Source organism: Ascaphus truei, chromosome 15 (genome assembly GCF_040206685.1).
Source record: "Ascaphus truei isolate aAscTru1 chromosome 15, aAscTru1.hap1, whole genome shotgun sequence".
NCBI classification, from domain to species: Eukaryota; Metazoa; Chordata; class Amphibia; order Anura; family Ascaphidae; genus Ascaphus; species Ascaphus truei.
This window is the reverse complement of record NC_134497.1, coordinates 22,754,621-22,781,997: the sequence shown is the minus strand read 5'-3', so window position 1 is coordinate 22,781,997 and position 27,377 is coordinate 22,754,621. Positions and strand designations below refer to the sequence as shown.

Sequence of the window (27,377 nt, the reverse complement as noted above, 5' to 3'; positions counted from 1 at the left end):
CCGCGCAAGAGCCAGGAGCGGGCAGACACACACCACATGTGCTCTGCCGCAGGAAGCGGAAGCCCGGCCCCCAGGCACGCTGGCCCTGCCCCCTCCCCGGCACCCTTCCTTCCATCCATTCCCACTTGCCGGGCCTTGGTGAAGGATGATGCCGGGGAGGCGGGGCTTAATGCCGGGACGCAGGGGATTGGCCAACAAGGTAGGAAACTGCCGGGGGGGGGGGGCATTAAAAAAAAAAATACTTACCAGCCGGGCTGCTGCAGTCTCCTCCTCCGTGCCGCCGCAGACTCGCACACAGCGCACCGCAGCTTACTCGCGCACCGCCGGCGACAAAAAAAACAAAAAAACGGGGACACATTGAGGAAAATCCGGGACATTTCTGGTACACACATTAAACCGGTACAGCTCACGAAAAAACGGGACTGTACCGGCAAAAGGGGGACGGGTGGTCACCCTAAATGTAATGTTTTTTTCTGTATCACACTAAGAAAACAGTTAAGTAAAAGTTACGCGCTAAAATATATTTTTTCGTGGTAGGTGCGCTATGGGTTCAGGGGGGGGGAGGGGGCTGCTCCTTTCATTTGTCCCGGGCCCCATGGTTTCCGTTGGCGGCCCTGATAACAGCCTCAGGGGTTATGTCATATTCAGGTTACCTCTTTCATATCAACATTGTCCAAAAGGGAGGAACTGAAGCAGCTTTAAAGAAATATAGTATATTAAGGACAAGGAGGAGTATACACATCTACATGCAGAAGAAACTATCTTTCCCTAGCACAGTGCCTGGGAAATGTTACTGTCTTGTTTCTAATCTGCACAGTATGTGACACGTGATCCGTTTTGAAGTCTAAAAACTACAACATGATCCCCTTAGTGTGAGCATGCGCAGTAGGACACAGAGCTGTGACCTGGATGTAGTCAGTGTCTCCACTTCCGGGATAGAGAAGATGCAGAAATAAAGTGGTGCAGGAAGCACATAGGAGCCTTTTCTGTAAGTAACTTACTTTGTATTCAAAGCATAAGAGCAGGTATATGCAAACACGTGGCGTTTCAGACCATACATCTTACTGCAATAGTGACACTAACAAGTATGTATACCCCTAGGGGTTACACAATCACCTCATACCCATCAAATGTGTTTACAGCCGGGGTGCCTCAGTACTTCCTGGTTGACGTCTGATGTCATCGCGTATATAAACCCCTAGGGCAGTGGTGGGATTAAAAAAAAAAATAGCAACAGGTTCTCTCTAGGAGGAGGAGGGGGGAGAGATCATCTCCCCGAGCCCCCTCGCGTCTTACCCCTCACATCTCTCTCAGCCCCCCCTCACATCTCTCTCAGCCCCCCCCTCACATCTCTCTCAGCCCCCCCCTCACATCTCTCTCAGCCCCCCCTCACATCTCTCTCAGCCCCCCCCTCACATCTCTCTCAGCCCCCCCTCACATCTCTCTCAGCCCCCCCTCACATCTCTCTCAGCCCCCCCCTCACATCTCTCTCAGCCCCCCCTCACATCTCTCTCAGCCCCCCCCTCACATCTCTCTCAGCCCCCCCTCACATCTCTCTCAGCCCCCCCTCACATCTCTCTCAGCCCCCCCTCAAATCTCTCTCAGCCCCCCCCCCTCACATCTCTCTCAGCCCCCCCTCACATCTCTCTCAGCCCCCCCCCTCACATCTCTCTCAGCCCCCCCTCACATCTCTCTCAGCCCCCCTCACATCTCTCTCAGCCCCCCCCCTCACATCTCTCTCAGCCCCCCCCTCACATCTCTCTCAGCCCCCCCTCACATCTCTCTCAGCCCCCCCCTCACATCTCTCTCAGCCCCCCCTCACATCTCTCTCAGCCCCCCTCACATCTCTCTCAGCCCCCCCCCTCACATCTCTCTCAGCCCCCCCCCTCACATCTCTCTCAGCCCCCCCCTCACATCTCTCTCAGCCCCCCCCTCACATCTCTCTCAGCCCCCCCTCACATCTCTCTCAGCCCCCCTCACATCTCTCTCAGCCCCCCCCCCTCACATCTCTCTCAGCCCCCCCCCCTCACATCTCTCTCAGCCCCCCCCCTCACATCTCTCTCAGCCCCCCCCTCACATCTCTCTCAGCCCCCCCCTCACATCTCTCTCAGCCCCCCCTCACATCTCTCAGCCCCCCCTCACATCTCTCTCAGCCCCCCCTCACATCTCTCAGCCCCCCCCCTCACATCTCTCTCAGCCCCCCTCACATCTCTCTCAGCCCCCCCCTCACATCTCTCTCAGCCCCCCCCCTCACATCTCTCTCAGCCCCCCTCACATCTCTCTCAGCCCTCCCCTCACATCTCTCTCAGCCCCCCCTCACATCTCTCTCAGCCCCCCCTCACATCTCTCTCAGCCCCCCTCACATCTCTCTCAGCCTCCCCCCTACCATCTCTCTCAGCCCCCCTCACATCTCTCTCAGCCCCCCCCCTCACATCTCTCTCAGCCCCCCCCTCACATCTCTCTCAGCCCCCCCCCTCACATCTCTCTCAGCCCCCCCCTCACATCTCTCTCAGCCCCCCCCCTCACATCAATCTCAGCCCCCCCCTCACATCTCTCTCAGCCCCCCCCTCACATCTCTCTCAGCCCCCCCTCACATCTCTCTCAGCCCCCCCCTCACATCTCTCTCAGCCCCCCCTCACATCTCTCTCAGCCCCCCCCTCACATCTCTCTCAGCCCCCCCCCCTCACATCTCTCTCAGCCCCCCCCTCACATCTCTCAGCCCCCCCCCGCATCTCTCTCAGCCCCCCCCTCGCATCTCTCTCAGCCCCCCTCGCATCTCTCAGCCCCCCCCCTCGCATCTCTCTCAGCCCCCCCCTCGCATCTCTCAGCCCCCCCCTCGCATCTCTCAGCCCCCCCCCTTGCATCTCTCTCAGCCCCCCCCTCGCATCTCTCTCAGCCCCCCCTCGCATCTCTCTCAGCCCCCCCCTCGCATCTCTCTTAGCCCCCCCCCTCGCATCTCTCTCAGCCCCCCCCCTCGCATCTCTCTCAGCCCCCCCCTCGCATCTCTCTCAGCCCCCCCCTCGCATCTCTCTCAGCCCCCCCCTCGCATCTCTCTCAGCCCCCCCCTCGCATCTCTCTCAGCCCCCCCCCTCGCATCTCTCTCAGCCCCCCCCCTCGCATCTCTCTCAGCCCCCCCCTCGCATCTCTCTCAGCCCCCCCCCTCGCATCTCTCTCAGCCCCCCCTCGCATCTCTCTCAGCCCCCCCTCGCATCTCTCTCAGCCCCCCCCTCGCATCTCTCTCAGCCCCCCCTCGCATCTCAGCCCCCCCCTCGCATCTCTCTCAGCCCCCCCATCGCATCTCTCTCAGCCCCCCCTCATGTCTCCTCCCTGCCCCCCCCCTCAAGTCTCCTCCCCGCCCCCCCCACATCTCCTCCCCGCCCCCCCCCTCACGTCTCCTCCCCGCCCCCCCCTCATGTCTCCTCCCCGCCCCCCCCTCATGTCTCCTCTCCGCCCCCCCTCAAGTCTCCTCCCCGCCCCCCCCACGTCTCCTCCCCGCCCCCCCCCTCACGTCTCCTCCCCGTCCCCCCCCTCACGTCTCCTCCCCGTCCCCCCCTCACGTCTCCTCCCCGCCCCCCCCTCACGTCTCCACCCCGCCCCCCTCTCACGTCTCCTCCCCGCCCCCCCTCACGTCTCCTCCCCGCCCCCCCTCACGTCTCCTCCCCGCCCCCCCCCTCACGTCTCCTCCCCGCCCCCCCCCCTCACGTCTCCTCCCCGCCCCCCCCCTCACGTCTCCTCCCCGCCCCCCCCCCCTCACGTCTCCTCCCTGCCCCCCCCTCACGTCTCCTCCCCGCCCCCCCCTCACGTCTCCTCCCCGCCCCCCCTCACGTCTCCTCCCCGCCCCCCCCTCACGTCTCCTCCCCGCCCCCCCCCTCACGTCTCCTCCCCGCCCTCCCTCACGTCTCCTCCCCGCCGCCCCCACGTCTCCTCCCCGCCCCCTCCACGTCTCCTCCCAGCCCCCCCCACGTCTCCGCCCCGCTCCCCTTCACGTCTCCTCCCCGCCCCCCCCATGTCTCCGCCCCGCTCCCCCCACGTGTCCTCCCCGCCCCCCCCACGTCTCCTCCCCGCCCCCCCCACGTCTCCTCCCCGCCCCCCCACATCTCCTCCCCGCCCCCCCACGTCTCCTCCCCGCCCCCCCACGTCTCCTCCCCGCCCCGCCACGTCTCCTCCCCGCCCCGCCACGTCTCCTCCCCGCCCCTCAAGTATCCTCCTTGCCCCCCCTCACGTCCCCTCCCCGCCCCCCCCTCACGTCTCCTCCCCGCCCCCCCCTCACGTCTCCTCCCCGCCCCCCCCTCACGTCTCCTCCCCGCCCCCCCCTCACGTCTCCTCCCCGCCCCCCCCTCACGTCTCCTCCCCGCCCCCCCCCTCACGTCTCCTCCCCGCCCCCCCCTCACGTCTCCTCCCCGCCCCCCCCCCCTCACGTCTCCTCCCCGCCCCCCCCCCCCCCTAGGTGGACACAGGCATGGAGAGGGCTTAAAGAATTAGCTGGTAGTAGAATCTCTTGAGTCCGAGCAGGAGCAGCGCGGGGAGAGGAGCGCTCTATAGCAGCAGACACCGGAAGTTCCGGGTCAGACTGCTAGATGGCGCACCTCCCCTGGAGTCTGCTCTGACTCTCGCTCAGTGATTCTACTACTGGCTAATACTTTAAGCCCGCCGCATCCCATCTCCCACCGCCGCATCCCTTCTCCCACCGCCGCATCCCGTCTCCCACCGCCGCATCCCGTCTCCCACCGCCGCATCCCCCGTCTCCCACCGCCGCATCCCCCGTCTCCCACCGCCGCATCCCCCGTCTCCCACCGCCGCATCCCATCTCTCACCGCCGCATCCCATCTCTCACCGCCTGTTAAGCACCGGTTCGGCGAACTTCAGAAATCCTAGGACCAGTTTCGGACGAACCGGTGCGAACCGGCTGAATCCCACCACTGGCTCAGCACTACTTTTCCTCTCACCCCACACAAGTCTTTCCCCGTCTTAGGAACGCAGAGCCACACTTTTCAAAGCCTTTTTTAACCAGAGGCAGCTGTTGACATTATGGATAACTTTGGTTGCTGTCACCTACACTAGTTTACTGGGCAGCTAATGCCACATCTATATTCTCCAGACTATTTCTCTGTGACCATTACCATCACTTATTATATTGTCTTTCCAAATCCTTGCAAAACCTCCCGAAACTACTGAAGAAACAGAAATATTCATTTTATTTATCCCCCAAACAGCTTGTCAAATTATTTCCCCAATCCCCCCTCAAGAGAAGAGTTACCCGTCTCACATGGTTTCTCTTACTGTGTTTCTATTGCTGTTTGTGTTCTGTATCCCCCTTCCTCCCACACCCTTTATTTGCCTCCCAGGTACTGATCTGCAGGGGGTTATTTTTCCTTATCCACTTTGCCTCCTCTGTTTACCAAACACTAGATTCACTAAAGTGCAATAGTCTCAGTTGCATTTTAACAGCCACTCAAGTAAATGGCAATGAGCATGTGATCACAGCAGCTCTTTGCACCTCTCCCCTCACTGCTGTCTTCTCCTCACAGCCTTGTTCAGCACCATCGCTGGGCTGCAGGAACTCGCGGTGGAGGCGCCCATGGTAGCGCGTGGCCATAGCAGGCAGTGTGTGCTCGGCCTACCTCATTAGACTGTGGCTCAAGGCTTTTTCTATAGTCCAGTTTCCAAATCAGTCCAGGGCCTGTTATAAGCTCAGGTTGCTAATGGAACACATTCCTGCTACAACACCTTGTTACATCAACCCCACTTTCTGTTTAGTTCCACTGGAAGAAAACTCACCTTTGTGTCATTTGTGTCTTCTAGTTGGGGACTTTTTAATTACAACTGTGTTTTTATTTATTTTTTAAGTAATAAGAAAGTTGTCACTGGTGTGGCCTGTGGCTCCCATTCCAATCAAACTGTGGGTACATACAAGTGAGCCATCGTATATACATTGCTCTCCATTAACTTCTGTTCTCCTCAAAAACTGTAGAGAAGAAAGAAAAGACAAGTCACATTATAAACAACCTGTATCTTTTTTCAGCTCTTGTGTAAAATAGACATTATTTTGAGACCTCACTAACTGTCCCAATTTTAGGTTTGTAAATTGTGCGAGAAACGAGGAAGTGGCGTTCCAGTACCACAGGATAATCTACTACAGAACCTGCACAGACCTCCCCCCCACACACACAGAGCTCCTAGTTTGAAGATGAATATGGGAAAGAGCTTGGTATCAAGGGAGTGCGCTGTGGAAAAGTAACGCGCCAGCACAAGGTAATCAGGAATATGTGTATTACGTGGTTTTTAAATCTCTATTGTCTTATTACTGATGTTAAATTGCAAATAGTGATAGATCTGCATACACCATTACAGTCAACTAGACCTTAATATCACTAAACCTGACTTGCGTCAAAGGGCCAAATACTTCAAGCTGCAATAACCAAAAATGCCATATTACCGCCCATAAAAAGTGCCTTATTGCCGTCCAATGAATCAGCGTTGCAGCGCCAAAAATAAAGCACTTTTTATCGGACCCGTTAAAAGCATCAGATCCGATACAAAACAGGCATAATATCACATTTTCAAGTAAAAACTGCCGTACATCAAGTTTTGATATTTATCGGAATGGGATGAACGGCAAAAATACCACAAATATTTTTTTTTTTATAACTCAAATTTTATTGAAGTTTTTGGCATGTATCAGTACATATTTTCATAGCTGTTGTACAAATGATATACATATAGAAATGATAATCAGACTTGTACAGTAAATAAGTGTGGGGGGGAGGAAGAAGTCAGGCCTGTATCCAAGCGTCTCCTCCTCCAGGCTTCCGGCGTACGCCTCCCGCGTGTCCCGGCTCACTGATCTCTCACCAAAGGACCGCTCTTTACTTCCTCTGACTATTGTCTGTCTTTCGTAGGTCAGCGGAGAATGCGTTTCCTGAACTATCATAGCACAATTATAGTACCATCCACCCCTGTTTGTGCTTGCCACATTGTCCATACTTTTAGAAATTTAGCACAAGTATCATTAATTATACTTGTTAATTTTTCCATCTGGCTTACAAACCAAATTCTGTTTCTGATTATTGGAATAGTTGGAATTTCCGTCTGTTTCCATAATGCTGTGACCACACACCTCGTCGCTTTTGCGAAATGCGCTATTAATTTGCCTTGTGTTCTGCTGACCGCTCAATTGGTCTGTTGAGGAGGAACAGCCAGGGGTCCAATGGAATTGAGAGGCCTAATATCCTCAGAAGCCAATCTTTAAATTGTTCCCAAATGGGCAGCACCTGAGGGCAGGGCCACAGCATGTGTAAGAGATCTGCCTCACCTCCACATTGTTTAGGACACAATGGGGAGTATCCTGGAACAAATTTAGATAATTTTATCGGGGTGAGATACCACCTCATTAAGACTTTATACGCGTTCTCCCTTAACGTCGTACATATGGAATTTTTAGCTGCAGCTGTAACTATTTCTCCCCATTCCTCCTCTTCTATAGTCGCCCAAGGTCCTCTTCCCACTGTCATGTCACTTAATTTCTTTGAGTATGATACTCCCGAACAGACCACCCTTCCATATAGTCGAGAGATTAGTCCCCTTGTCTCTGTCTTTAGTATACAGAGTCTCTCAAAATTTGTCAATTGGGGACGTGGCTTAAATATGTTGTAAAAACGCTCTGATCTGGAGGAATCTAAAGAATTCCGTCTGTGGCATTTTTTTTTTTTTGGACTTAATTTGTTCGACAGATTTGATGCTGTTTCTACCCTCCAGATCTTTTGAGTTGAAAAAAAAAAACCCTTCTGTTTCCAAATTAGCAAGTCTCTACTAGTTCAACCTGGAGCGGAATCTGGATTGCCATATATAGGGGACATTAATGAATTTTTTGTCGTCAGAGAGCACCTAAATTTAGTCGCCTCCCAGATTGAAAGTGAGTTGGTCATTGAGGACAGTGGCTCTTTAATAGATTTATAAATCCTTTTAGAGGTCCAAATCGGGTTGTGCAATTCCAGTGGGGCACATACTTCTGTTTCTAATTCTATCCACCTTTTTTGACTCGGCTCTGTGTGGCATTGTATAATTTGACATAATTGGGCCGCTTTGTAATAGGATAACAAGCAAGGTACCGCTAGCCCTCACCCCCCCCCCCCCCCGCCAATGTTGGTCTTCGTAGAATAACTCCCTTAACTCTTGGTCTCTTGTATCCCCAAATGAATTTACAAATTAACGATTGGAGCGAGGTTATGTCCTTATTCCTTAATGGGATTGGGAGAGTTTGAAATAAATATAAAATATGGGGAAGGAGATTCATTTTAATACAGAATACTCTACCCATCCATGAAATTCCGTATGCGGACCATCTTCTGATGTCCTCCCAGAGTGTGTGTATTAGTTATGGAAAATTTGCTCGATATAAGGATTTAAAGTTATTTGTGACTTGGACCCCTAAACATTTAATAGCTTCAGGCTGTCATTTGAAATTGATGGATATCAATTTCTCTGTTCCTTTTGGCAAGTTTATATTCCGTGCCCCGACTTTGTTTGAATAATCTTAAAACCCGAAATCCTGTTATTTGTCCATGATGTTAAATAAATTTGGCAGGGAGGTGAGTGGCCTTGATACAATGAGGAAGATGTCATCTGCATATAACGCCACTTTATGGGTCTGATTGTTCAGATGGATACCTGTGATATTTGATTTTGCCCGAATCTGTGCCGCCAAAGTTTCCGTACATAGGGCGAATAACATAGACAACAGAGGGCATCCTTGCCTGGTGCCACTCTTAATTTTAAAAGATCCCGAGCGGTATCCCTAATGTATCACTTTTGCTGCCGGGGAGCCATACAGTGCCATAATTGCTTGTAATATTCTACCCCCAAAACCAAATGCCCCAAGTGTGGCCCTCATATATGGCCTGTCTATCCTGTCAAAAGCTTTTTCCGCATCTAGACTTAATACCATCACCCAGATCTTTGTGGAGTTTGCTATTTCGATTAAGTCCATTTTACATCTAGTGTTATCGGCTGCTTGTCTATCTTGAATAAACCCCTCTTGGTCTGGGTGAATAAGTCCAGGCAGGATATGACTCATACAAATTTTTTTGATTATGGCGCTCCTCTATAAAGTGAAAAATAGATATACTAGCTGAGAGACCCGGCGTTGCCCGGGATGTAAATGCGTAATAGGTAGTATTATTTATAAATCGTGGAATAATAGGTGAGTATTTGTTGGAAAGGTTGGATTTTAATGTTGAAAAGAAAGATGGAAGAAAATGTAATACGATGTTGTCTAAAAATGGTTTAGTGGGGGGGGGAGGAAGGGAAGTGGGTGGGGGGAGGAAGGGAAGTGGGTGGGGGGAGGAAGGGAAGTGGGTGGGGGGAGGAAGGGAAGTGGGTGGGGGGAGGAAGGGAAGTGGGTGGGGGGAGGAAGGGAAGTGGGTGGGGGGAGGAAGGGAAGTGGGTGGGGGGAGGAAGGGAAGTGGGGGGGGTGGAGGAAGGGAAGTGGGGGGGGGTGGAGGAAGGGAAGTGGGGGGGGTGGAGGAAGGGAAGTGGGGGGGGTGGAGGAAGGGAAGTGGGGGGTGGAGGAAGGGAAGTGGGGGGGTGGAGGAAGGGAAGTGGGGGGGGTGGAGGAAGGGAAGTGGGGGGGGTGGAGGAAGTGGGGGGGTGCGGGAGATGAGGGGGGAGTTAAGTGACAATGTATCATGTGGCCGCTTGCTCCCCCTTCCCCCAGTGTCTGCCGGGCGTCTGCCCCCCCCCCCCCAAAAAAAAAATCTTCCCCCCCCCGAAACATCCCGCCTATTGTGGGCCGCTCCCTCACTCACCCGTCCGGCCGCTCCCTCACTCACCCGTCCGGCCGCTCCCTCACTCACCCGTCCGGCCACTCCCTCACTCACCCATCCGGCCACTCACTCACCCGTCCGGCCACTCACTCACCCGTCCGGCCACTCACTCACCCATCCGGCCACTCACTCACCCGTCTGGCCGCTCCCACGTGGATGTGAGGCGGGAGGCAGCATGTTGTGGCCGCTCCACCGCTGTGTCCCGGGCGCTCGCTCCCGTGTGTTGCCCCTCACCCGCTGTGTCCCGGGTGCTTGCTCCCGTGTGGCCAATCCCCCGCTGTGTCCCGGGCGCTCGCTCCCGTGTGGCCGCTCCCCCGCTGTGTCCCGGGCGCTCGCTCCGCTCCCCCGCTGACTGTAGCGGCGCCGGGGGGGGGGGGGGGTGGAGGTGAAGTGGAGGGGAGGTGAAGGGGGGTGAGGGTTGTTGAGGGGGGGAGGTGAAGGAGTGTGTGTGTGTTGGACCTTTGGCCCGTCACTCCGCCTCAGGCCAATGAGAGGTGTGCGGGGGCGGGCGGGCCAAGGGACCAATCTGATTGCCGCTAGGGACAGTACAGACAGGGAGACATACAATGCTTTCAGAAATATATAGATAGAAGATAGATATACTTCAATAGTCAGTGTTCGACAAACCTATACATTTGCACGCCCCGGGCGAGTGGATTTAACATCATGGCGAGCTCCTATTGGCCCAAGCAGCACACGTGTGGTACTAGGTGGCGAGTAGATTTTTTTGCTCGGCGAGTAGATTTTTTGGTGATTTGTCGACCACTGTCAATAGTGATAAATTGTAAATAGTGATTAAATAATATAATCGTGTACAAATGTTTAAAAATAATAATAAAATAGTGATATAGTTGCAGCTACAACCCTCTGAAGAGACGGTCCGATTTTCTTTTGGTAGATTTCCAGTGGTGGTTGTGGGGAGGGCAGTTGTCACCATATGTAAGAAATATATAGTGCAGTAGTTCTTTAGATAAAGGACATCTTGAAAATAACAGAAATGGGGACTCACACTTTCCCAATGGATAGACAGCAGTGTAAACACAATTGTTTTTCAGCTCAGGTTGTCAGCATAGCGTTCCTCGGTTGGAAGCAGAAGCTCACACTTAGTGCAACTTTGTATGTTCATAAATATGATATTAACAGAAAAATATTGCAGTTACATTTGTACAATATGGCATGGACACATAAAAATTATAGGTGGCTCGATCCCTCTGATCTCTCTGGCCGCTTGCACGCCGTCACGTCACTTCCGGGTACGGGTGGACCCGTGTCGGGAGCCGTGAAGACGGGGGGTGCAGAACGGTCGCTTGCGTAGCCTTGTCAAAGGCCCCACGGGCTGAAACGCGTCAAGAGGATCCGCTTGCACATTCTGTGTGAATGCAGATAACTATAGATAGAAACCTCGCTCGAAAACCCCTTGTTGGTTAGGGCGTGCTGCCTAGGGAGTGGATATATGAACAGATAATGAGTGTATCTAGAGAGGTACACAAAATAGAATCCCTTTGTAGGCGCACCGCAGACCGTTATAGAATAAATGTGGTCAGGGGAAAAAAATGTGTTTAACAAAATAATAAATATTTTTAGTCAAATTTGTGATTGTGTGATAAAAATAGCAAATATTAAAAAACTAGTATTTACTATATTAAAAGACACTAGTTATGTCACAACGGTAGGTCCAGAGGAACTACTCTGGGCCCATCAGCAGATGTAGCTAAAGTTAATTCACTGTGATGCCTTATGTTAAGCATATATCAGATGTATATCAAGGTATGTCCTGAAGTGGATGTTAGCCACTCAAATATGACATCTAGTGGTGCTGAGATGTATCACACCCTATGCCTTAAGCTTTATTATTTAATGCCTCTGTACTTTAATGTTACCACTGGCAGTGTGTGGTCCCGTGAGTAGATGCACCGTTAGGGTCCGCCATGCATATAGCTACAGTAGATGGAGGGTCCTTAGCTGTTCTGTGTGGCTGGCTGGGTGAGTATTGCTCTGGTGCGGATATAGATATGCCCTGATGGTGTGTCGCTACCTCGTTCTGGTCACATGTATAGTATCTCAGCAGTGATGGGGTTAACACCCACTATACATATGGAGATATTGCTCTGTGTGTTTTAGCTGGGCGCACAGGCACACTGTAGTTTTGGAGCTAGAGACAGACTTGTTAGTTAGTTTGAAGGTGTCTGCGTTCACTTCGGTGAATATTTGCCGTGTCGCCCCTTGCGCCCCTTGGTTTTTGCCCCGTAGACCCCGTGCACATATATTTGAATGTCGGGGAGTACACAATTTGCGTTATTGTATCCGGCACACTTCTGGATGTGCCTACAGTGTCTGTATCTAATTCCAAGGAGTATTGCTGTGTTTAATTAGCAGACCTGGAAGTTTATTGTCAGTGTAGTCATTCTTATATTGTTATGACAAACTGTGAGGCTCCGCATTTGTATGCTCTGTATTGTTTCTTTAAGATCAATGATTCCTGCAGAGACCCATAGTCGCGGGAGGCAGTCCCACAGTGTGATGGCTTACCAGGTGATATTGTTACATATTATTACATGTTTAGGGGATCCGAGGCACATAGAGGCTAAAATAGGGCAGATATTCGGTTAGTGGTTCGGGCGAGTGTATATAGGTTGGTAGCACAGCCCTGCTAAACACAGAGCTAACACCTCTTTAACTGGGTGCATCAAGTCAAAGGTCCATATAATGAATTAAAGGCTGGTATTACTGCACCGACACACTTTATTCGAGCAAATACCCGGTATGTACCTGGCAGATACCTGGAATGCGCCGCTCCTCACCTCTGACAAGCCCCGTTGCATTTGCCTTCCCAGCCTGGGTTCATGCCTGGCTGACGGGCGGCTGATCTGTTAAATGATAATGATTAGGATTTAATAGGCTGCAATGCTTCGCGTGTCTACCAGATGGCATACATTCATGAATTGTAATGCAGTATATATATATATGTACTGTGCAGTATTGCAGCCAGCGGGAATAAAATGCTTCAATCCCTGCCGGAAAATAACTCAATGCACTCGGGCAGAAAACAGTCACAAACCTCAATACACCCGGGTATACCCGAATTCGTGGGACTAGCCGAGCTCGAATAAAGTGTGTCGCCAGTGTACAACGTTGTAGTGAGACAGTGAAAACATAGAGCTATGCTCTTATCTGCTATAGAAATATTTTAATCAATAATATCGGCAGAGACCCGACATGCTGCATGTTTCGTCGCTTACTTGCGACTTCTTCCGGGGTGGGAGTATCTGCGTCTCCTGTTCCTGTTTTATACCCGGTGGTTGTCATAGTGACCATGGGACGCGTGTGTTGCCGAGTTAGAGCTGGTGGTGCATAGGTACTGCACCCAATTGCTATACTTAGAAAACATAGTGTAAAAACTCTGACCAAAATTATGATGTGCATTGTACTTGTATTCCACAAGAAAAATTGATTGAGGGGAGAACCCATATGTGCTGACAGTGTCTATTTATTCATAGGAAAGAAGTGAAAGCAAAACCTTCGTTAATACCAGATGGACATTGTGTGTTCAGTAAGTATATCCATCTGGATTCACGTTGCAGAAGTTTCTTGTCCCAGTCACCTCTGCGGATACTTGGGAGTATGTGATCTATCCCTTGAAATGTCAAAGTGTTGGTATTCCCTGCGTGGTGTTCTCTCACATGGCGGGAGATAGGGGTGTCTAGAGAGTTTCTTATGGAGCCAATATGCTCCAACACTCGTTTTCTTAGTTCCCTTTTTGTTTTTCCAACATATTTTTTACCACATATGCATGTGGCGAGATAGATTATTCCTGTACTTTTGCAATTTATGAATTGTTTTATTTTGTAGGATTTAGTATCTCCCATGTTCGTGAAATTTTTGCTCTCCTTCATGTAACTGCACGCCTTACAATGATGGCATTTGTATGATATTATTGATTAAAATATTTCTACAGCAGATAAGAGCATAGCTCTATGTTTTCACTGTCTCACTACAACGTTGTAATACCAGCCTTTAATTCATTATATGGACCTTTGACTTGATACACCCAGTTAAAGAGGTGTTAGCTCTGTGTTTAGCAGGGCTGTGCTACCAACCTATATACACTCGCCCGAACCACTAACCGAATATCTGCCCTATTTTAGCCTCTATGTGCCTCGTATCCCCTAAACATGTAATAATATGTAACAATATCACCTGGTAAGCCATCACACTGTGGGACTGCCTCCCGCGACTATGGGTCTCTGCAGGAATCATTGATCTTAAAGAAACAATACAGAGCATACTAATGCGGAGCCTCACAGTTTGTCATAACAATATAAGAATGACTACACTGACAATAAACTTCCAGGTCTGCTAATTAAACACAGCAATACTCCTTGGAATTAGATACAGACACTGTAGGCACATCCAGAAGTGTGCCGGATACAATAACGCAAATTGTGTACTCCCCGACATTCAAATATATGTGCACGGGGTCTAGGGGGCAAAAACCAAGGGGCGCAAGGGGCGACACGGCAAATATTCACCGAAGTGAACGCAGACACCTTCAAACTAACTAACAAGTCTGTCTCTAGCTCCAAAACTACAGTGTGCCTGTGCGCCCAGCTAAAACACACAGAGCAATATCTCCATATGTATAGTGGGTATTAACCCCATCACTGCTGAGATACTATACATGTGACCAGAACGAGGTAGCGACACACCATCAGGGCATATCTATATCCGCACCAGAGCAATACTCACCCAGCCAGCCACACAGAACAGCTAAGGACCCTCCATCTACTGTAGCTATATGCATGGCGGACCCTAACGGTGCATCTACTCACGGGACCACACACTGTTAGTGGTAACATTAAAGTACAGAGGCATTAAATAATAAAGCTTAAGGCATAGGGTGTGATACATCTCAGCACCACTAGATGTCACATTTGGGTGGCTAACATCCACTTCAGGACATACCTTGATATACATCTGATATATGCTTAACATCTAAGGCATCACAGTGAATTAACTTTAGCTACATCTGCTGATGGGCCCAGAGTAGTTCCTCTGGACCTACCGTTGTGACATAACTAGTGTCTTTTAATATAGTAAATACTAGTTTTTTAATATTTGCTATTTTTATCACACAATCACAAATTTGATTAAAAATATTTATTATTTTGTTAAACACATTTTTTTCCCCTGACCACATTTATTCTATAACGGTCTGCGGTGCGCCTACAAAGGGATTCTATTTTGTGTACCTCTCTAGATACACTCATTATCTGTACATTCTGTGTGAATAAAGCTATTTTTTGAGTCACCTATCAGCCTTCTCCATTATTGCGGCTGTGCGGCGTCTTCACACCCCTCGGGAGGATTTGCTTACTCATGGTACTGGCAGTTGAAGAAGGTCCGCTTCCTTTGGTTTGAGATCTTTAGAGAGAATCAAATCCGAAATTGTGGCCTTGGCGAAGGACATAATAGGCATGTCTATACCCATAGTGGACCCATAGAGAACAGGGACGGACGCTTTAGGTAAAGCAACGAGGTCCAGTAAGGGTGTCTTCGTCTTAGAGAAAGGCCAAATGCCATCCAGAAAGGGCACTTTAGGCACCGCACAGAGACCTGCGAGTAAGGAGTCTGTTTGAAAGGTGAGAAAACAGATTTTATCCCAAAAAAAAGGCAGGCGGTTAAGCGGTGCATCAGCCTTAGTGAAAAAAGTTTTGGGGTTAAAGCTGGGTACCTCCAACACAGAGAAAGAAGACAGAGAACTAGAGCTTGGCTTCGGAGTGGAGGTCCCAGGTACCCAGGTCTCACATGATACTGTGGGAGAAGCAATGCAAATTGTTACTGTTTTAAACATAGGGTTTTTAACATCGGTAGCTCCAGGCACCTTCTTGAGAGATAACCCTAGTTTTGGGACAGGACATTCAATAGCAAGTACCCCAAGTATTGTGGACGACACAGAGAAATATAAGTCCATTTAAAGACAGGATCTTTCAAAAAAAGAGAAAGTTCCAAATACGATAACCCTGAGTTCGTGGTAGTAGACATACAGTCAGTAGTGGATACCCCGAATACTGTGGGCGAATCAGCGTGAAACAGTATTATTACAGGAGTGGGCATCCCAGGCTTAAAGTCATTTTTAATCATCCCGGAGGCTGTGGCATGATCCGTGAGAGAAACTGGGGTAGACTTTCCAATAGAAACAAGGGATATCTTGCTTGTAATGAAATCAGAGAACATTGCGCTTGTTTCAGAATTGGGTCCCTGAGAATCCCTAGTGAGGGCATCAGACTCCATGGGAAACTTAGTGACAGGGGTTTTGGAACCAATTAAAGGAATTGCAGGTATCACAGACTTAATAAGAGAAATACCTTGCAAAACAGAAATTTTAGTAAAGGTGATAGGCATCACAGATAGGACAGACAGAAGTAAGCTAGGCAAGGTTGCTTCTACAACAGAAGATTTTGTAGCGGCAGAGCTTAACTCAGCGGCTGCTTGAGAACCTTTAACTACAGTGAGAAGGGACTGCAGGTTTACAAAATCAGGGATAAAGGGAGTTTTACATTTGAAAACTTGATCCTTCAAAAAGGGGGACCCTGACTGTAATTGTACTAAGGGAGCAACAGCAGATATTCTGATCTCAGAACGGGTCACTTGGAAAGGGACATAATATGTACTGTTCGCTTTAAACCCTAGGATTTGAGAAAAGGAGAACACAGACAGTGCAAGTGGGGCAACCACGACTGTGCTGGTCTCTGAAGTGGGTATTTGGGAAAGCGTGTCTGGGACATTAGAAACGACAGCAGATTCCACGAAAAGGGGTCTATGCTCAGAAGCAGGGGACTCAGCTCTCTGAGTGACCGATGGGGTCAGCGAAATACCTAGGAGTAGGGATTCTGCGAACAGGTTTAGAGAAACAAACGGCTCCAGAATATTTTTAACTGGAACCAGTATTATTGCCGAATGTTCAGGGGGCATAGCCCCGAGAATTTTAGCTGAGTCAGGGGACATATGGGGTTCATCCTCTGAGGCTAAGGAGGTGTCCTTGACTGACGGACTACAGGGATTTACCAAGGGAGGTTCATAGGGCTGACCTGTAGGGGTTAACATAGGAAAAACCTCAAGGGTTAAATTACTCTGTACCTGAGATTCAGAGAAATAGAAGCTAGTCTCCGAGAGTGGGGTCATAGGGGGTTCTGCCTCTTGCCCTAGGGACCTAACATTAGACTGCGGAATACTAGGGTTAGCAGTAGGGACCTCACAGAGCAGACTAGCAGGGATTAAAACAGAAAAAACCTCGGGAACAGAGCTTAGAATTTTTGGGTTAGAAAAAGAGGGCAAACAGGATTCATTCTCTGGTGCTAGGGAAGACACGCTGACCTGGGGAATGCAGGGATTTACAGTGGGGGACTCATAGGCCTGACTAGCAGGGGTTAAGACCGGAATAACCTCAGGGACAGAATTTAGGCAGGTTAACTCAGGATTAGGGAGCGTGGCAGCTTCTTTCTTAGCGGGCAGCGACAGAGAGATGGTTTGGCCATTCTTAGGAGAGGGAGGTACCCCCACAGGTTTAGCAACAGGACTGGCAACATAGGGGATCTGCCAAGCAGCAGCGTAGCTGGCAAGGAGGGGGTCTTGTTCTTTTATGCGAATGTCTAGTGTTAAGGAAAGTACATGGAGTGTATCTTGAGACTGAGCCAACATGAGGAGGGCGCCCTGTTGTACTAGATGAATGTCCAGTGATGAGGCCAGGGCATAGAGTGCCACTTGGGCATCGGCCAGTTCCATAGGGTACACGTTATCCCAGGTTAAAGGGGAATCGGGAGCGAATACAATCGGCTAGAGACTGTTTTAAGTTCTGGATGCAGCAAGCCTTAATAAAGAGATCACAACGGCATTGTCTTTGCAAAGGGGTAAACCTTCATACGTAAACAGGTCTTCAATCAGGGCTATTATTTCACACAGATACTGGCCTTCATAGTGGGACTGGTACGCAGGCCGGGACATAACTTCAGTTGGAAAATTGCCAACCCCCGCCACGGCGCGGTCCGGTTTTTGTCGGCCGAGCATACTGTTACGCCGATGCTCGCCACAAACCGGGACCGGACCGCGGGGCTGAGGTACGATTATATAATCACCGACCTTAGACCACGCAGACTGATCCGGAGTGCGCAGTTCGTAGTCGTACATCGCAGGGTCAGGATTGGAGAAGGCAGCATCGTCGTTATTGAAGAAGGAGTTCGGCAACAGGTAGTCAGGAGTTCCCTGCTTCAGCTTAGGAGCGTGGCTTCTGCGCGAGGAGCGGCCTCGGCCCATGACGCCGATCTCAGCAGGAGGAGACAGCAGACTGGCCGAAGTTCACCGCAGGGCAGCGTCGGGGAGAACCAACGCTTCAGCGCAGAAGTCCAATGCAGGCCACTGCAAGGGGATAGCAGCAGGTCGCAGGAAAGGAAGGGTAGCCACTGCTAGGAGGGAATGCAGCAGGTACCAGTGCTGGCAACAATGCTTCAGCACAGACGTCCAGGACAGGCCACTGCAGGGGGATAGCAGCAGGCCGCAGGAAGGGTAGCCACTGCTATGAGGGAATGCAGCAGGTACCAGTGCTGGCAACAACGCTTCAGCACAGACGTCCAGGGCAGGCCACTGCAAGGAGATAGCAGCAGGCCGCAGGAAAGGAAGGGTAGCCACTGCTAGGAGGGAATGCAGCATGTACCAGTGCTGGCAACAATGCTTCAGCACGGACGTCGAGAAACAGGCCTGTGAATACTCAGGAACTGGGACGGCAGAACACTAGGAGACAGGCCTGGCGGTTTGTGCCTGAGACAGTAACATTAAGGTAGGAATAGTTATGCTCGGCACTGGTTCAGTGCCAACGCCCAGGATATAAAGGGCGGACATCCAATCACAGGAGGAGGGTGTGTGAGTATTCCTCCAATGATGTAGCACAGGGCAGAAGCTGCAATGAGAGGCAGCACATGTGCCATTGATTGGCAGGGGAAACTTGCAACTGCATAAGTCTGCAAGGAAATAGTCAAAGCCAGTAGTGGATTCCTTACAACGCGTTTCGCTCCCAAGTTATGGACATTCAAGTGTTTTTAATCACTTTTATCAGTTCTTCCTTTGAGAAGTCCCTCTGAAGCGTTTCCCTCTCCTCTCTACTTAATCTTGGTAAATGTGAGTCTGTATATACACAAAGGCTACGTCTGTATGAAGCGTAGAAAAAACCCTGCTCTACACCAGGAGGGAATAAAATATAGCCAAACAGTGTAGGGAGGGCGGTGCTCACAGGGAAGTAGAGACCATTGGTAAACTAGGAAAGAAAGGATCCTTTTGTGTGGCACTAGAGAGACACCCTAAATTAAAATATGAAATCTTTATTAGGATCAACTAAAAATATAACTGTTTGGACACCACAATTATTGAACATTATACAGATAAAAACAATTAAAAATAAACCGAAGAGGTGTGGGTAAGTGTAGCTAATCTAACTAGTTTGCAGTGGTTTATAATATTACAGATAACTAGATAATCTGTACACTTAATATCAAGATGGTATTTGACAATATAACCATCCACTATCCTGAATTAAATGACTTGCAGGATATTGCAGCAATACCTGATGGCTATTAGGTAAGTGAAGCTCGTTAATTGATGTCTAGGGTGTAGCCCGTGATGTAAGGAGGAACCCTGTAGAGGGAACTCTTACCACCAAACTGCTTGTATTTACAGCTGTTTGGTCGGACTGAGTACACAGTGTGCTGCTCTGCAAAAGGCAACAGAGTAGTCTGTTGTAAGGAGGAACCCTGTAGAGCAGGCCTGCACAACATACGGCCCGCAATGGCTCCGGCCGGGAGCCAGTTAATTGAATAAAAAAATTTTTAAAAAATATTTTAAAAAAAAAGTTTAAAAAAATGGCGGCAATTCATCCCCTCTCTCCTTCCATCCCCCCCACCCCTCTCTCCCTCCATCCCCCCCACCCCTCTCTCCCTCCATCCCCGCCCCCGGGTTTTGCGGTGCGCGGGGGCAGCCTTTTTTTTCAGTAGCAGGATGCCGGGGGGGCGGGTTGGAGGTCAGAGCATGCCGGGGGCGGGGCTTTGTACCGGGGAGAGGATGTGCTGTCTGTGTGTCAGAGAAAAACGGGCTGGTGGGGGAGTGGGTGTGAAAAATTGGCTGGTGGGGGAGTGGGTGTGAAAAACGGGCTGGTGGGGGGGTGGGTGTGAAAAATGGGCTGGTGGGGGGGTGGGGGTGGTCTGCTGACATGTGAGGGGGGGGCTGCTGACGTGAGGGGGGGTGCTGACATGTGAGGGGGAGGCTGCTGACATGTGAGGGGGAGGCTACTGACATGTGAGGGGGGGCTGCTGACATGTGAAGGGGGGGCTGCTGACATGTGAGGGGGTGGGCTGCTGACATGTGAGGGGGGGGCTGCTGACATGTGAGGTGCAGGGGGGGAAGTGATGTGAGGTGCAGGGGGGGAGTGATGTGAGTTGCAGGGGGAGGGTGTGGTGTGAGTTGTAGGGGGGGGAGAATGTCATATTGAGGGCAGGGGGAAAGAGTGTCATATTGAGAGGAGGGGGAGAGAGAGTCATATTGAGAGGAGGGGGAGAGTGTCATATTGAGGGGAGGGGGAGGGGGAAAGAGTGTCATATTGAGAGTAGGGGGAGAGAGTCATATTGAGAGGAGGGGGAGAGAGTGTCATATTGAGGGGAGGGAGAGAGTGTCATATAGAGGGGAGGGAGAGAGTGTCATTGAGGGGAGGGGGAAAGAGTGTCATATTGAGAGTAGGGGGAGAGTGTCATATTGAGGGGAGGGAGAGAGTATCATATTGAGGGGAGGGGGAGAGTGTGTCATATTGAGGGGAGGGGGAGAGTGTGTCATATTGAGGGGAGGGGGAGAGTGTGTCATATTGAGGGGAGGGGGAGAGAGTGTCATATTGAGGGGAGGGGGAGAGTGTGTCATATTGAGGGGAGGGGGAGAGTGTCATATTGAGGGGAGGGGGAGAGTGTGTCATATTGAGGGGAGGGGGAGAGTGTCATATTGAGGGGAGGGGGAGAGTGTGTCATATTGAGGGGAGGGGGAGAGTGTGTCATATTGAGGGGAGGGGGAGAGAGTGTCATATTGAGGGGAGGGGGAGAGTGTGTCATATTGAGGGGAGGGGGAGAGTGTCATATTGAGGGGAGGGGGAAAGTGTCTCATATTGAGGGGAGGGGGAGAGTGTGTCATATTGAGGGGAGAGTGTGTCATATTGAGGGGAGGGGGAGAGTGTCATATTGAGGGGAGGGGGAGAGTGTCATATTGAGGGGAGGGGGAAAGAGTGTCATATTGAGGGGAGGGAGAAAGAGTGTCATATTGAGGGGAGGGGGAAAGAGTGTCATATTGAGGGGAGGGGGAGAGTGTGTCATATTGAGGGGATTGGGAGAGAGTGTCATATTGAGGGGAGGGGGAAAGGGTGTCATATTGAGGGGAGGGGGAGAGAGAGTGTCATTTAGGGGAGGGAGAGAGAGAGTGTCATATTGAGGGAAGGGAGAGAGAATCATATTTAGGGGAGGGGGAGAGAGTGTCATTTAGGGGAGGGGGAGAGAGTGTCATATTGAGGGAAGAGAGACATGGGGGGGATGCTGACTTGTGGGGGGGGGATGCTGACATGAGATGCTGACTTGGGGGGGGGGCTGCTGACATGGAATGGGCTGGGGGGATGTGGAGGGGGGTATTGTGTGTTTGATGTGGAGGGGGTATTGTGTGTTTGATGTGGAGGGGGGTATTGTTTGGGTGAGGGGGAGAGATGGGGAGTATCGTAGAGGTTGATAGTGAGGGGTTCTGGGGGAGATATGAGGAGGAGGATGATGATGAGAGGTGCTGGAGGAGAGATGATGATGATGATGATGATGATGATGATGATGATGATTTAACCCGTGCGGCCCCAAAAAAATTTCCTTGGAGCAGTTCGGCCCTTTTCACTTTACGAGTTGGGCAGGCCTGCTGTAGAGGGACCCCTTACCACCAAACTGCTTGTATTTACAGCTGTTTGGTCGGAATAAGTACACAGTGTGCTGCCCTGCAAAAGGCAACAGAGCAGCAACATAGGTACTACTGAGAGACGCTAGAATGAGATGACATTGAGAGCTAAACTAATCAGGTATAGCATAACCTGGGGTCAGAGTGCTGTTGCTGCCCACAGAGGCACTCTACGAAGCACTTGGACCAGGAGCAAGCCCACACCTCTTCGATGAGCCGATGTCACAAAGGAGGTGACGTCAGACATACCCTATGTACGTTTCACTGTTCGTGGCTTTATCGGGGGTGGGAACTAAGGGCTACACGTGGGAACTTCACTTACAGGTATTTCTGCAATATCCTGTCAATATACCTGATTAATAATTAATTGAACTAATAACACATAATCAGCGCTCAACCTATTGGCAAGTGATCTAACTATTAAAGTGCATTAGTGATAATACTTGTGAACATATAACACAATATACAGTGATAATAATAACAGTGAAAAAACTCCCCCACACACTGAATGAGACAGGTGGAAAAAAGGGAGTGGCTGCCTTAGAAACAATAGTCAAATCCTTCCATATGGATTTGCATGATCAATTGAAAAATAAGAAATGCACTCACATGCTCTATGACCTTACTGCGTGATTACAACGTGCCGTCCGCAGGCTTGAGTACTGAGAGCTAAGTGCAGGCAGTGTGGCTGGATCCCCGTCTCTCTTAGTATCATCCCCTAGTATCAAGCACTCCCATTGGACAATACCTAACATCACAAATTAGAACAGGGTGTGACCCAATTGCTCTAAAGAATTATTCTCAGATTAATACAACACTAAACATAACAGTGATAATAAATTAAAACCTAATACAAGTAATAATAAAATTACTAATATAGGGCTCAATATAGAGTTTGATTTAGCATCTTTTCTGAAGGACAGTTATGGGTTATGTTAGTTATATTAGCTATGGGTACCCTATATCTCTACACCTTTGTTACAATTGATTTAAATATTCCTTCTTCCGTAATTAAGTTCTTAGTACACAGGTCAGTTCTGGTTTCTTGATTTGAATAATTTGTTCCCTGATTCAAATAATTCGTTATTGGTAATTTTATTCCTACTTGTATTAGGTTTTAATTTATTATCACTGTTATGTTTAGTGTTTTTATTAATCTGAGAATCATTCTTTAGAGCAATTGGGTCACACCCTGTTCTAATTTGTGATGTTTTTAAGCTGTTTGTATACTGAGCCCTCCCCGTTAGGTATTGTCCAATGGGAGTGCTTGATACTAGGGGATGTGAGCTATAAATGGTTCACATGGACACTCATGCTCCATACCCCCTGAGGAAGTGACGTCAAGAAATGCGCGTAGGGTGGAGCTAGTACTGTGCGTGCACCACGTGGGCCAGCAGGCGTTGGAAGCGAGCTACAGCAGAGCAATGACGTCATCAGAGGTGGACCCTGTGTACTGAGTCGCGGCTGCGTGGAGAAGAGGGACGGGGATCCAGCCACACTGCCTGCACTTAGCTGTCAGTACTCAAGCCTGCGGACGGCACGTTGTAATCACGCAGTAAGATCATAGAGCATGTGAGTGCATTTCTTATGATCTGTTTTTGTTATTTTAATAAATTGTAATTTGGTACAGCACATTATATTCTATTGTTGCATTTTATGGTATTGCGATTGGGGAACTGTGAGGAGAGAGGGACGCAGAAGGGACCTGCCACTATCGGTTTCTAGACCTGTGCCCTACAAGCAAGATAAAGATACCTTTCAGTGTCCATAACCACTTACTATAAAGTAAGTAGTTGGTGACTCAGTGCAAGAGCCCCTTATCAAAGGATACTGCGCAATGGTCTTTTTCTGTTTGTTTTCCTATCTCCACAGCACCTCTCTCTGTGAATAAGCATTTGCAGTCAGTTTCCCATGTCAAACGGACCTGCATCACTATCCTAAGTTCAGGACTGTTTCACATCCAGAGACTGGTATTATTTGCTAGTTATTGCGCCCAGGACTGTTTGCTCTTATTTTTCAATATACCTGATTGAGAGCTAAACTAATGTCATTTCATTATAGCGTATTTTAATAGTAACTATGTGGCTGCTCTGTTGCCTTTTGCAGGGCAGCACACTGTGTACTTATTCCGACCAAACAGCTGTAAATACAAGCAGTTTGGTGGTAAGAGTCCCCTCTACAGGGTTCCTCCTTACATCACGGGCTACATCCTAGACATCAATTAACGAGCTTCACTTACCTACTAGCCATCAGGTATTGCTGCAATATCCTGCAAGTTATTTACTTCAGGATAGTGGATGGTTACATTGTCAAATACCATCTTAATACAGGTATTAATTGTACAGATTATCTAGTTGTCTCTTATATTATAACCCATTGCACAACTAGTAAGATTAGCTACTGTACACTTACCCACACCTCTTCAGTTTATTTTTAATTGTTTTAAATCTGTATTTTGTTCAATATTTGTGGTGTCCAAACAGTTATATTTTTAGTCGATCCTAATTAAGATGTAATATTTAAATTTAAGGTGTCTCTCTAGTGCCACACAAAGGGATCATTTCTTTCCTAGTTTACTAAATGTGAGTCTGCTAGAAACTCTTTTAGAGCTTGACTTGTGCTGTTATTACGGCTCACCTTTTCCCCATTATATAGACCCTCATAATATTGTTTGAATTCCTCCACAGTTAATTTTGGGTTCAAAGTCACTGTGCCTGACTTCAATTTGATAGCCTGTATACCATAATTCGACCGTTTGTTCCTCAATTTATTTGCTAATATGGTATCTGACTTGTTTGCTTTCTCATAACATTTCCTCTTTGACCAACTCAATGACTTTTCAGCCTGGGAGGTAAGTAACAGATTTAATTCTATTCTAACATCTTTGAGTTCCTTCAAAATATCTGTACTTCCTGTATTCTTATGCAGTAACCAAAAATGCCATATTACCACCCATAAAAAAAGTGCCTTATTGCCATGCAATGAATCAGCGTTGCTGCGCCCAAAATAATACATTTTCTCAATGAAATTGTGTATGGATTTTAAATAAAAACATCCCCATCACAAATACAATTTCTGTGAAAGGACAAAGAAGTTTCACTTAAAATGTGCGTGTTTGGCGCTCTCACACTTTTTTTGATAACTAATGTCTAATTTCTCCTAATTTTCTAATTACTGTATGTATTTATTTTTTGTCTAGAACAAAGACGAGCTCCAATAATCCACCCATGCCAACACTGCAAGGTTCCTTTAAGCAGTCAGGATTACCTCTTCAAACATCTGAAGTTTAAACACTCAAATGAGTATATGGAAAAGATGAGGACAGAACAATCTTGCAACATTCCAATAAGTATGACAGAAAATGCATCTTTCAACCAGTCAAGGCAATTAATAAACAATGTAACTGCTTCTCATTCCAATATATATATATTAGCTGCTGCCACAGGAAAAGATCTTGGAGAAAGTGTGAGGAGTCTGACTTGGTTATCAGACCAGAACGCAGAGAAGAGAACACAGACTAGAGAGAGACCACATGTATGTGGGGAATGTGGGAAGGGATTTAGTTACTTATCCCACCTGAACACACACAAGAGGACACACACAGGGGAGAGACCGCATGTATGTGGGGAATGTGGGAAGGGATTTAGTCGCTTATCCAGCCTGAACATACACAAGAGGACACACACAGGGGAGAGACCGTATGTATGTGGGGAATGTGGGAAGGGATTTAGTGATTTATCCAGCCTGTACAAACACAAGAAGACACACACAGGGGAGAGACCACATGTATGTGGGGAATGTGGGAAGGGATTTAGTCAGTTATCCAACCTGAACAAACACATGAGGACACACACAGGGGAGAGACCGCATGTATGTGGGGAATGTGGGAAGGGATTTAGTCAGTTATCCCACCTGAACATACACAAGAGGACCCACACAGGGGAGAGACTGCATGTATGTGGGGAATGTGGGAAGGGATTTAGTCATTTATCTAGCCTGAGGAAACACAATAGGACACACACTGGGGAGAGACCTCATGTATGTGGGGAATGTGGGATGGGATTTAGTCATTTACACCACCTGAACACACACACAAGGACACACACAGGGGAGAGACCCCATGTATGTGGGGAATGTGGGAAGGGATTCAGTTTGTTATCCACCCTGAACACACACAATAGGACACACACAGGGGAGAGACCGCATTTATGTGGGGAATGTGGGAAGGGATTTAGTCATTTATCCAGCCTGTACAGACACAAGATGACACACACAGGGGAGAGACCGCATGTTTGTGGGGAGTGTGGGGAGTGTGGGAAGGGATTTAGTGACTTATCCAGCCTGTACAGACACAAGATGACACACACAGGGGAGAAACCGCATGTATGTGGGGAATGTGGGAAGGGATTTAGTCAGTTATCCAGCCTGGGCAAACACAAGAGCACACACACAGGGGAGAGACCGTATGTATGTGGGGAATGTGGGAAGGGATTTAGTGTCTCATCCAACCTGTACAAACACAAGAGGACACACACAGGGGAGAGACCGCATGTATGTGGGGAATGTGGGAAGGGATTTAGTGACTTATCCAGCCTGAACACACACAAGAGGACACACACAGGGGAGAGACCTCATGTATGTGGGGAATGTGGAAAGGGATTTAGTCACTTATCCAGCCTGGGCAAACACAAAAGGACACACACAGTGGGGAGACCTATCTCTAAAGCAAGGCATCTTAAGGGATAACCAGCAACTTAGACGCTCACATATAAGTGCACACGTGTATCTGTATTACGCTAAATCACAATGTAAAGTAACTTTAGTTTATGGTGCATAGAACGAGCATTTTAAAAGGATAAAAAGTTATAACGTTTTAAATGCAGGTTATTTGCATCATTCTTATTGTAGTTTTATTTAAAGAAAAATGTTCTTAATAATTTTTATATTTCCATGCTGTTGGTTCTAATAAAATGTGTGTTTCCCATTATGCTGAAGCAGTATGTAGTCTTACTTAGCTTTGAATCAGAATAGTTTTGCTGCGACCATTTGGCCGCCGGCGTTAGGCCGCAGACGGACCCTCCGCCACCAGCCGCTTCTAATGGTAATATTATTTTTGTTTTGGGGGTTAATTTAAGTGGTTTTAGCGGTGGGGGACGGGGTTTAGGGTAAGGGGGACTTAGGATATAGGGGTTTTAGAGTAGGGGGTTTAGGCACTTACCCTAGTAGCGTGGCTAGGGAGTTTGGGCGGGAAAATGAAAGGTACAGTATATAGAGACAGAGCAGAAGCAGATAGGGAAATTACCGAGGTTAGGGGACGTTGGCTGCCCCACTCCCCTCCCCATGTGTTATAATTATAACATCTATATATACACTGTGTATAGTGTTTTATGCTGTCGCAGCATGGCGACAGTGGGTTAAAAGTGCTAATGCTGTTTAGCATCATTCTGTGGTTATTGATCATTTTATACTGACTGGGGCCAGGGTAGAGTTGGGCAGTGGGTCTGTCCAACACAGAAACATGAAAAAACCTTCTACTTAAAAAAGGTTTGT

At 49.0% G+C, this 27,377-nt stretch overlaps 1 protein-coding gene across 1 annotated transcript; it reads left to right on the top strand.

Annotated features, from left to right (window-relative positions):
* Window positions 1-6,217: 6,217 nt before the first annotated feature.
* On the top strand, window positions 6,218-26,954 carry LOC142466687 (uncharacterized). Its single transcript, XM_075571988.1, has 3 exons — window positions 6,218-6,252; window positions 13,324-13,371; window positions 25,027-26,954. The coding sequence occupies exon 3, from the start codon at window positions 25,134-25,136 to the stop codon at window positions 26,571-26,573; it is 1,440 nt and encodes a 479-aa protein (XP_075428103.1). The 5' UTR covers window positions 6,218-6,252; window positions 13,324-13,371; window positions 25,027-25,133; the 3' UTR covers window positions 26,574-26,954.
* The last annotated feature ends 423 nt before the right edge of the window (window positions 26,955-27,377 follow it).

What these genes read in the sequence shown, in the direction of transcription:
- LOC142466687 (XM_075571988.1), top strand. Translation starts at nt 25,134, where the DNA reads ATGGAAAAGATGAGGACAGAACAATCTTGCAACATTCCAATAAGTATG.